The 12,162-nt window shown below is 36.6% G+C and overlaps 1 protein-coding gene across 3 annotated transcripts in view; it reads right to left on the bottom strand.

Moving 5' to 3' along the window:
- Positions 1–700: 700 nt before the first annotated feature.
- The window catches only part of arsj (arylsulfatase family, member J), a 28,939-nt gene continuing 17,477 nt past the window's right edge, over positions 701–12,162 (bottom strand). For 2 of the 3 annotated variants that reach the window (XM_073907385.1, XM_683173.7), the window contains exon 2: positions 701–4,506. In XM_073907385.1, the coding sequence (XP_073763486.1) occupies positions 3,129–4,388 (1,260 nt within the window). In that variant the 5' untranslated portion in view covers positions 4,389–4,506 and the 3' untranslated portion in view covers positions 701–3,128. Of the gene's footprint in view, positions 4,507–6,468; positions 6,605–12,162 lie in introns of those variants that run through there. The other variant, XM_073907383.1, reaches the window with a different exon arrangement.

Here is a 12,162-nt window from a genome sequence, read left to right as displayed (position 1 = left end):
TATTGCAGTAGTTGTACTAAAGTTGTACTGTAGTAGTACTTTAGTTGTATTGCAGTAATAATGCAATATACTTAAATACTTAAATTTTTTGTGCCCAAAAAGACTTCAGAAGTTAACTAAAACTGCAGTATTCCTTTAAAAACTGCAGTAACTGTTTGTAAGGGTGTGAAAAATAAAATATATAGCAGTTTACGTATATTTGAGTTAATATAGAAAACGAGTGCATGTTTTTACTAAAACTAATATTGGATTTTTTTTACTGCTTGCATGTAAATACAGTTTTATACTATATATATATATATATATATATATATATATATATATATATATATATATATATATATATATATATATATATATATATATATATATATATATATATTTATTTATTTATTTTTCTCTGGAGAAGTTGTTACTCCGTCATGTTAAGAGCGTCATTATAGAGGTTTTACATTATAACTAAAATGGTCTAAACGATGAATCTGCAACAACAAAACTACGATTTTGGGAAAGCACTTGTCACCACATAGTTCATTCTCAAGCAATGCATCATACTATGATCGTTCAGCCACTAGTTATGTCATTGTTTGGGAAAGCACCCCTGCTCAGTAAATATGGCCCTTAATATATTATGTCATGTATAACATTACTTAACCAAACTAAATTTAGCAGTAAGGACAAATTTGTGAGAAAAGGTGACTTAGAAAAGAAGTGTGTATTGATCTTACATTCAAGTTGTTTTAACTGGTGCCTGACAAGGCAAGAATTAAACAAAACAGTTTAATGAAGTAAAACACAGCTCTAAATTTTACATTTCGTAATCGATAAAACACTTATAACACTTTTCTCAATTCAAACAGCACCAGTTTCAATTTGTGAGCAACGAGAAAACAATAACAAAAAAATCTATATTTAGTTCAAGCTTTTGGACTTGCAGTAGTTATTTAAGTGGTTTCCTTCATCAGCATGTTTATCATTACATCGAAAGGCACCAAATTGAGATGCTTTTCTTTTATTTGATGATGGTTGTCCTGGCCCAAAAATAGCTTGATCTAAAAGTTCATAAGTCAGTCTATTCAAACATCAGCCATGCTTTGAATGTCCCACAGTGTTTACACTCTACAAACAAATTGTCAATATGCTTATTTCACTCAGCAGCCATTTTAAAAGACGAAAGAAAGAAACACAGAAGTATTCACCAAGTATTCGAGCAGATGAAGCCATTTGAATCTTTTTGGCTCAAGACTTCCGGTCTCATTTACTTCCATTCATTTTTAGACGTTAAAAACAGCTTGTTTCGCGGCTTGAAGTTGCAGGATCAGCACTGTAGGCATTGCGACAACATGCTGTGGACTACAAACCTCAAGCTGTTGCTGCCATTTCGAAGTGCAGATGCGGTGTAAACATCACTTTAATATCCTTCAGTTAAGTTTAATTTAATCAATTAAAAGCATATTAGGCATCAAACAAAGTCACAATCTCTTTAAGAGTATTACGCTTAGGTGTCCTCCTAGGTTTCAGTTCATGGCACCAGGTAAACACCATGGGGATGCTTCCTTGCTTTAGCCTATGTAACCAGGTGAGTGATTAATAATACAGTCCTCTGTAGCACACCCTTGTGTTGTCTGTAATTGGGTTGTCCTAGTACGGAAATATTAAAAAGTCAATTTCCCGCTAACATTTAAGTGCCGCTGGGCGCGTTCTTATACAGCGCTGTTTTGCCAAAGTATTCTGTGTTTGGCCGTGAAGGTCATCTGTTCTCCGCTCTTTACCGAGTGCAAATAAAGGGACACTAAATTGTTTTAAAGCTGTGAAGATCAGTCGAGTTGTCAGCGGATTGCTTGTCTGTGTTTGCACTCAGTAAACATTGTTAAGTGCGGTGAACTGATGACCTTCACGGTCAATCACAGTAATTTTTGTTGAAGTTAAGCAGGACTGAGCCTGGTCAGTACCACAAGGGAAAACTAGGTTGCTGTTGGAAGTGGTGTTTGTAAGGCCAGCAGGGAGTGCTCAACCTGCGGTCTTTGTGAGTCTTAATGCCCCAGTAAAAGTGTAGGGCACACTATACAGTCAGTGAGCGCCGTCTTTCGGATGAGACGTTAAACTGAGGTCCTGACTGTGTGTGCTCATTAAAAATCCCATGCCACTTCTTGTAAAGATAGGCGTGTAATGCCGGTCTCCTGGCCAAATTACCTTCATTGGCCCTTACCCATCATGGCCTCCCAATCATTCCCATTCCCTGAATCGGTTCTATCGCTGTGAGCACGCTGTTGGTGCTGTGGAAAGACCTTTCTCATGACTGTGAAGGGTGTATGGCCATACACAATAAAAGCACTATATAAATACACACATTACATTACACTGGTGAACACAATGGCAATTCAGCGGTGTTTAAAAACACCCTCAACAGTGCTTAAATGTTAGTGGAAAATTCTGTATCGTGACAAGTCTATTATAGTGAAAGAATCAGTTCATTAACCTGAGTTTGATAAATGGCATCTAAAACATGTGTTTGGGAAACAAATCTTTAGCTAACTAGTGCCATTTCACTTGACTTAGTTAAAAATGAGGTCTGATATCCCTTTTTATTTTTACTATCTATTCAAAACATACCTTTGGGTCACTATGAAGGCAGTGAAATTATAAATTTATTTCACTTTCTCTTCATTGACAATATATACAGCCATTATATATTATCAGTATATATACACAATGTTCCTGTGTAACTCAGGCGATACTTCTCGGTTTCTTCCTAACTGCAGACTTGATTTTGCTTTTAAAATTGCCTCTATCACTGTGAGCAAAATGGTGGTGGTGTGGAGAGACCTTCCTCATGATTGTGATGGGTGTATGGCCATGCACAATAAATGCACTGAGAATGCACAGGCGATACTTTTGGGTTTCTTCCTAACTGCAGCCTTGATTTTGCTTTTAAAAAGGCGGCCGCGTGAAACTATTTTTTTGCACATTGAACCGGAAAAGACAAGTTTGAAATAAGACACAATTCACTTTTGAGTTTGAAGGTAAATCCATACATCAGTGAAAATGACTGTGCCAGTCAATCATCCCTGAGTTCATAAGTGTACCATGATAGTCAAACTGGGAGCCAGCATAAACTTTTGTCAACCTCAAATCTTTCTTTTGAATTTCCCTCTCCGTTTTGCTTTCTTCCAACTTTTCATCTGTTCTAAATCATATGAGAGAAGGTTATCATCCTCATCTTGGTCATCATCTGTGTACCAGGGGCCCCAGACTCCCCCATTATACTGAGGATTGGAGCGATAGTCTTTGGGAGGGTAACGACATGGCACAGCATTCTTGCTGTACCGTAAAAGCTTAAAGAGCATCTTCTTAACCACATGTGGGTATTGTCGAGAAAGATCCACACGTTCATATGGATCGGCTGTAATGTTGAAGAGCCATACAGACTTGCCTCGATCCCAGCTCACACGCTCATTGTGCCAACGGTTGGCCAGCAGGAGTGTGGAGAAAGTCTGAGGTGGAATCCAGTCACTATATCCTGGCACACCAGTCAAAAGCTTCCAGTCACCTACACGGAGTGCTGCCTGCACGGCTGTGTTCCAAATTCCATAGCCTGCTTTCCAGGAGCCATTCTTGGCTTTTGTGTAGATGGGGTCTATGTTGTGGAGAATATCCAGTCGAGGTGAGGGACGTCCCTCGCTGATAGCTTCCCAGACATCATAACCATCAAGATTCTGGTTCTCATCAAGTGTACCTTCACCAAGCATCACCAGTGTTGGGTACCAGTCAGTAATATGTATCAGAGCCTTGCTTTTAGTGCCCTTTTTGACCAGTAAAGGGCTATGTACAAACCCTACTGCTCGTATTCCACCCTCCCAGTAGCTTCCTTTACTGCCCCTTAGCGGCCAATTGCTGCCTCCTGCCATAGGTTGGCCTCCATTGTCTGAAGAGTAGACCATAACCATGTTGTCATAATAACCATACTGCTTTAGGGCAAGAGTTAGATTGCGTACCGCCTCATCCAAGCAACTGACCATTGCTGCATACTTGCGACGATGCAAGTTTGGGATAGACTTGTAGCGTTCGAGGTAGCGGGCAGGAACCTGCAAGGGTGAGTGCACAGCCTGAAAGGCCAAATAAAGAAAGATGGGTCGTTTAGGGTTGTGAGATGCCAGAATGTTCACAGCCTTCTGCGTATACATGATGGTGGAATAGACGCCACGGTCCTGCTCCCAGGCAGCTTCTTCCCCCTCGTGAAGATCGTACCCACACAATCCTGGACTGTCACATTTGTAATGGCTGTAGTAGTCACCACTCCCCAACAAAGAGCCAAAGAAGGTGTCAAACCCACGCTGCGTAGGCATACATGCACGCTTGTAAAAGCCAAGGTGCCACTTCCCCACCATATGCGTTGAGTAGCCGGCGTTCTTCAGTTTCTGAGGAAGAGTGATGTTCTCCAAAGGAAGGCAATTCGGTTGAGTAGGTCGGATGATGGAATGCTGGAGGCCAGTGTGGATTTGATATCTAAGAAATAAACAGACACTAAATTAGTAACAACAGATGACAAGGAGCGAATAAAACTGACATTTAATCTTTATTTGAGATTATATATTGGCCTAAACTGCCCATCCAAATCAAGAAAAAGTGCAAAAACTTGAAAAAAATGACCTTTAAATGAAAGATAAAAAAAAAATCAAATGGAGTAAATGGATGAACATATATATGCTATCCTTAAATAATACGATTATATTTGTCCACTTACTTTAATATCACACTACTGTAGCTGTGTAGGAATTAGCCAGTTGTACTAATGGAAATAACCAGTATTAATCCATGATATGATCATATAACTTCTGATTAAAATCCTTTTTGATTCATGATTGAAAAGTCAACTATTAACTAGTGCAGGCAAACTGACCAAAATCTTTTATTAAACAAATGGTTACATGCACATTAAAGGTTCTTTAAAATGAAAAAACAAAAAAAACACTCTTTGCATTATTGAAATGAAAACGATTCTTTGAAACTTTACAATGTTCTTCAAATTAAAAATTGGATGGCTTGATCATTGGAAAAATTCTTTGGAGAAAGAGTAGATAGCAGAACACTGTAAAGTCAACATTTTTTGCACAGCAAATACAGCAAATATAAAATAATAGTATATATTACAGGTAATATGCTATTATTCAGATATTTTTTTTAACCAACTAACAGAAATATTTATATTTATTTAATGTACAACTATACTATGAACACAGTACATTATTATTAAGGCAAAAAGGAAAGGTTTTGTAATTGAGTTATTATTTTAAAAAAATAAAAATATAAAATTTTTACAATCAGATAGTAACATACTTTTAACAGCTTTTTGCCCCATATATTTCCCTCACCCTCAACCTGTTATTTGCACATCAGAAAACACAGAATAACTGTAGTTTAGACCAAGCAGGTAAATAAATTACATTAGATTTTACTTTCATATTATCATATGAGTGTTAAGTGCCTTTGATGTCACATATTGTCACAATCACCAGCGATCAAATCCTTACAGATCGTTGGTAAACACACAGATTGCATAGAACTACAAATCCGTCATTACATGAACTACAAGATTCAGTCATGCACCCCACACACACACTGTTCCTGATCCCGTTTGATTACACTCACACAGCTGAAGCTGCTCAAAGACTGATTAGTTTGTACTATTCATACAGCACAATAACACACAGTCTTTCTTTGCTCAGTCTTGTTATACTGTTAGTAAACATTATGACGCTTTTTACTTGTCTTGCTTTGCCGTGTTTTTTATAATTATACATTTTTGCTTTCACGCTTGTACTTAGTTATTTTAGCGAAAACCTCTGATACTGGCCACTTTTTTACCAACCAAGTTTGTCAATGCCATTATAATGACACAGATCATTCTACCTATTCTGCTTTCCATCAGCCAGATTATGGAGAAATTAATCCATTAATGTCAAAGTGCTTAGTCATTATAATATGGACTGTAAAACAACTTTACTACGTGCCTGTATTACAAATATATCATCCTCCTTAATAAAACCCTAAACTAATATACTATAAAATCTATAAAAAGTGATTGAAGTGAAAATATGGATGAAGAGTCCAGCACTGAAGAAAGAGGTAATACAAATAGTAAAATACTTTTCTTTTCTACCAAAAATCACAAACTTAAGCTGTAACAGGATCGTTGTAAAGTATTCAATGTAACAATCAGAGCAAATAATGACCAAATGCATATCATAAGATTCTTAAAAGTCAGAATTAAGGCAGGAATAGGACTGTAAAACTGAATAGGACAAGCTCAAAACAAATTTGTCTCTGTGAAAAAAACAGCAGTTATGATCCACCTACCGCACAATACAGTTCCAACCACAGCTTCATTCTTGCGTAGCATAACCAAATTTGCAAATATAAAACCCCAGCATATACTGTAGCTGATATTAAACTAAAAATTCCACTTACCACCATCTAAATGCCCCATAAGACATGGCCACAAAAGCCACCAGAAAATCCTAATCCTCTACCAACCTCAGCTGGAAGCCTTGCTGACCCATGTTCTTCTGCTTGCTCCAACATCCCTCCCACATCTGCTTTCAATAAGAGGGACATACTCCTCTCTACAGCTAATCAAATTCAGACCACAGAGCTTTAAAACATGCTCCCTGGTTCCCACTACACTCATTACACCCTCTTTCTCTTTTCAGTAACCAGTACACAGCATTAGACACTGACATACTCATGATATGATGTCTTCTTTATATCTAGTACTTATATTTAACAGTTCTATCTGGTTCTCGAATTTGATTAGTTGCCAACTGTGAATTATTCTACTAGAATCACTGTTAAGATTGCAGACATGGGTTTGTTTATTGACCTTATTCAACATGGATGAACGGGAGCAGCCATTGGACATCTTTTTGGCTCGAGGTTTCCGGTCTCATTCACTTCCATTGATTTCTTGATTTCTAAAAACAGCTTGTTATGCTGATTGATGTGCATTAAAGAATAATGTCAATGAGGATATTACTACAATTTGAAAATGTACTTTGGTGATTTTGGAGATGGAACTTCTGATGGGCATTTATTCAGAATAGTGGTTTATTGTGAAATGTAATTTGTATTTGTGGTATAAGGTTAGATTTTGTAGAAATCTTCTGCTATTTGCTCAACTTACAACAATTAGTTTAGCCAAAATTGAAAATTAAAATACAGTTGAAGTCACAATTATTATTATTGATAAATATTTATAAATATTAAATATATATTATATATAATATATAAATATGAAATATTTACCATATATTTACCAGCTTAAAGGGGCTAATAATTTTGAACTTAAAATGGATTTAGAAAGATTGAAAGCTGCTTTTATTCTAGCTGAAATACAACAATCAAGACGTTCTTCACAAGACAAAATATTATTAGACACACTGTGAAAATGTCCTTGCTCTGTTAAACATCATTTGGGAAGTATATAAAAAAAAATATATTCAATGGGGGCTAATAATTCTGACTTCAACTGTATGTGTGTATATATATATATATATATATATATATATATATATATATATATATATATATATATATATATAGTTAAAGTCAGAATTATTAGCCCCCATTGAATACTTCTTTTTTATATATAAATTCTGACTTTAACTGTATGTTAGATGCAATCCAAGAGCTCTTTGATCCTTCATATAAAGCAATGGTCCTGAGACATCCAATCTAGAAAACCAACCAAAAGTTTCTCATTCTAAAGGGAAAATTATCGCATTTTTATTTACTTAATCTTGTTTTATTCCACAAATATATTCAATGTTCTGTGATCTTCTGTGCTACAAATGAGTTGTGGACAAATATTTCAGACTAGTTTAGTGATGCTGTGATCGCACAGTTGCAGATCGCTGAGAATTACACACGCAACTTCCACCGTGTACCGCACACACACACACCGGCTTCTGATTCTGACTGATTACACACACAGCAGGAAGATCATTCTGTACTGATTTCTTGGACTGTAAACTCAGCACACACACATACATTAGGCCTAATTCTTGTTTTTTCACACACATTATAAAGTGTTTTCCTTTGTCTAGGCTTCCCATGTTTTGACTGTTTGATTCTTTGTCACCTAGCCTGAGCATTAGTCTATGTATTTTGACAACTTTTATTGGATACACATTACACATACACATTACCTACAATTGCCTGCATCACTTTTCTTTAAATAAACTTCACATAAAACCTCATCTACATTGTCCAGCGCCATCTGTTACAAGTGAATTGGGTCAACTGAAAAAATTTACATTTTCATCCAAACAAGGTCTTGATATTCAACAACTTTTTTTTCAGACTTTTTTAAAAAAAAAAGACTTTGGCCATTCATTCATTCATTTTCTTTTCTGCTTAGTCCCTTTATTAACCTTGGGTCGCCACAGCGGAATGAACCACCAACTTATCCAGCACATGTTTTATACAGCGATTGCCCTTCCAGCTGCAACCCATCACTGGGAAACATCGATACACACTCATTCACACACATACACTACGAATAATTTTAGCTTACCCAATTCACCTATATCACGTCTTTGGACTTGTAGGGGAAACCAGAGCATCCGAAGGAAAACATGCAAACTCCCCAAAGAAATGCCAACTGATCCAGCCGAGGCTCGAACTAGTGACCTTCTTACTGTGAGGCGACAGCACTATCTACTGCACCACCACGTCGCCCCTTAAGCCATTCCTTTAGACACATTTCCAAAGTGAAATATTTTAAAAGCAACTCAAAAAAATACAAAAAAAAAGTGTGATATCAGTTGCTTGCTATAAGTCTGGCATACTTGAGTACTTGACAACCAAAACAGCAATAGTAGACAACAAGACTGTGTTTGTGCTATTTGAGATTCTGAGCCACAATGATTCTTTGCATTCACCTCTGTGTAAAAGAATGTATATGTGTGCAGGCACGTACTGTAGTAATGACATCATCTACAGACTACTGGCCTGGCATGCATAATATTGCATATTTTGTTGCTTTTGAAGATCCATGTGAGCAGAGATCATTTAAACAACATCTGTACATGAAATGTTAAAAAAAAAAAAAAACATGGGTTAGGTTTGGGTTGGAATCAACTTTCCAATTTAGCACAAAGTTGTCAAGTCACCATATTCTATCTACCTAATTTTTTTAATTATCTCATCATCCTGCTATTACTGTAAATGTAAAAATGTTACTTTATAAACTGTAAAAAAAAACAATGTATATATATATATATATATATATATATATATATATATATATATATATATATATATATATATATATATATATATATATATGCAGTATATATATGCAGAATATTTGCAGACTCGATAAGTTTTCACGTATTTATATGAGCAATATCACATGAGCAGCAGTGCGATATGACTGTATAATGGCCAAGTGTCTTAGTGTCCCACCAGTGACGATATGCAGTCATATCGCACTGCTACGAGTGTGATACTGCACTTATACAACTGTTCAACGCCATAATCGTCTAAATAACCTTTTGTATGAGGAACTACTTTCTTCTGCTGTTTATTCACATCTGCAGCTGACATCAGAACAGCAGAAACTGTTGCTACTTTACAAATGTCACTTTAGAGCTAGTATTTGAATGATTCTCTAACGTAATGTCTGAAGTGATGACAAAACAGGTGATTTTGCTCACAGTTCAAGATTATAAGGCTGGATTTTCCAGTTTTTCTGTTGCAATCTGGATATCAAAATAATTATCCCCAAAAAAGGCAAAGCAAGGCAAACACCACCAGATTACTGTTGTGTTTGCGATTAGGACAAATGCTAAACATATGCGGGCATTTCTTCTTTCCTTCTGTTTATAGAACTAGTCTGCAGTGACGACAACGGGAGACTCATTAGAAACAGATGGCCAAACAGGGTTATGCAAGTGGCCAACACAAAATACGTATATTCCTAATATGTGAGTTCTATCTCACACTCAACACACTACAATGTCTATGGTTTAAATACAGCACTACAACATACAAAAAAGGGAGATCGACTTAGAAAGTCACTTACCAGTTTTATAATGATTTGATCAGCTGTAGTTTGAAATTACGCTGGGTTTTTCCTCCTCTAGGGGCTTATTATGCAGTCTCTGTCACCACCTTGTGGATGGTGTTGTATCTCCGAAATTATAAATATTCAAGATAGCCACTATCCTTAAAAATAAACTGCATAGTTGCAATCTAAACAACTACATTCTCAACTAAAAATGCTACAAAAGTACATTATGCTGTCCAACAGCTGCAATATTTGTCAAACTTCTGCTGTCACTCCATGTTGGAGTAATACAGAAGGGTGAGGAGGCTGTGTCTTCTGGGATTGCAGAATATCACACTGATTTCAGCTTGCTTTCAGATTCGAGAATCAGACAGAACTGTTGTATAAAACTTAAGTTAACATTTCTAAGTTATACAAGCCGTTTAAAATAGGCAAGTGAAATTTAAGTCAAGACGACAAAAATAAGGTTAATTTGACTCAACTTTAATTTAAACTTTAAGTCAGCCTTTTACTTTTTGTAGTGTCACAAAATTCATTCATTAATTTTTCTTTGGCTTAGTCCCTTTATTCATCAGGGGCTGTTACAGCGGATTGAACCGCCATCTTATCTAGCATATGTTTTACACAGCGAATGCCTTTTCAGCTAAAACCCAGTACTGGGAAACATCCATTCACACTCATTCACAAACCCATACACTACGGCTGTAACGACAGGGAGTGACACTAACAACAGAAGTTAAGATCCACATGCAGGTTTATTCAAAGCCAGGCAAGCGATGGTCAATTCAGGTGCAAACAGATATATGCAGACAATCCACAATCGAAGACGAATAACAGGCAAAAGGTCAAAAGGCAGGCGGCAGACAAGGAAAAAAGGATAAGCTAGGCTAATAATCAAAAACACGGCAAAGGCAGACAAAGAAACCACGTTGTAATGTCAATGTGACAGATAACAAGACTCGGAAAAGTGAAGGGGTGAATGTGTGGCTTAAATAGTGTGCGTTAATCAGTCTCTGAAAGTCCTCAGGTGGTGCGAGTGCAATCAGCCTAAATGAGGAAGCAGGTGTGTGGGTGAAGAGCATGTATGAAGTTGAAGTCCATTTACAAACACATTTGTAGTTCTGTGAATGAGAATGTTTTCCAGCGACCTCTGGTAGTTAGAGATCACTGGTGAATGTGACAACGGCCAATTTAGTTTATTCAATTCAGCTATAGCACATGTGTTTGGACTGTGGGGGAAATCGAAGCACCCAGAGGAAACCCACGCTAACACAGAAAGAACATGCAAACTCCACACAGAAATTCCAACTGACCCAGCCTGGACTAGAACCAGTAAACTTCTTGCTGTGAAGCAACAGTGCTAACCACTGAGCCACCGTACCACCCATGCTATAACATTCATTCATTTTCTTTTTGGCTTAGTCCCTTTATTAATATGGGGTCGCCACAGCAGAATGAACCGGCAGCTTATCCAGCATATGTTTTACACAGTGGATGCCCACCATAACATTTGTTTTCATATTTTTTATGCTTACTAAAATAAATTAACCATGCTTCAACCATGTTTTTTTGAAGCCATATGAGATTTGACTTGACGTTATTTTAAGTCAGCTTAAAGTGAAGTAGATTTAAAATAAGTTAACTTAAAACTAAGGCAGAATTAAATGTAATTAATTAACAGGGTTTTTTTATTTAACTTTTTACAGTTCAAGCTAGTAAGCTGAATCTGTTGTGTTGAATAAAGTACAAAGATAAGAATCCTAAGGGCGCAGTCCTATTTACTATAATGTGGTGATGATAGATGGCAGTTTGATGAAGACCAGAATGTAATTATAGCTTATCTCATTTGCTTTGCTTGGCAGTTTTTTGGCTATAGTTGGACTGTTTCTTATACAGGGTGGTGGTCAGAAAATGGGAATTTTGACTCGTAACAAAATGTACGCTTTGGCAATTGTGTCACCTGTTTATAAGCAATCCGAGCAAGCATTTTTTCCTTTTAAAAGATGTCTAATAGATGTCTAATAGGCGTCTAAACATAGCCAAAATTAGACAGAAATGAATGACTACACATATAAAGTCTGTCTAATCTGTCT

This window comes from Danio rerio, chromosome 7 (genome assembly GCF_049306965.1).
Source record: "Danio rerio strain Tuebingen ecotype United States chromosome 7, GRCz12tu, whole genome shotgun sequence".
Taxonomy (NCBI): Eukaryota; Metazoa; Chordata; class Actinopteri; order Cypriniformes; family Danionidae; genus Danio; species Danio rerio.
The sequence above is the reverse complement of the archived record's forward strand: the minus strand, read 5'-3'. Positions and strand labels throughout refer to the sequence as shown.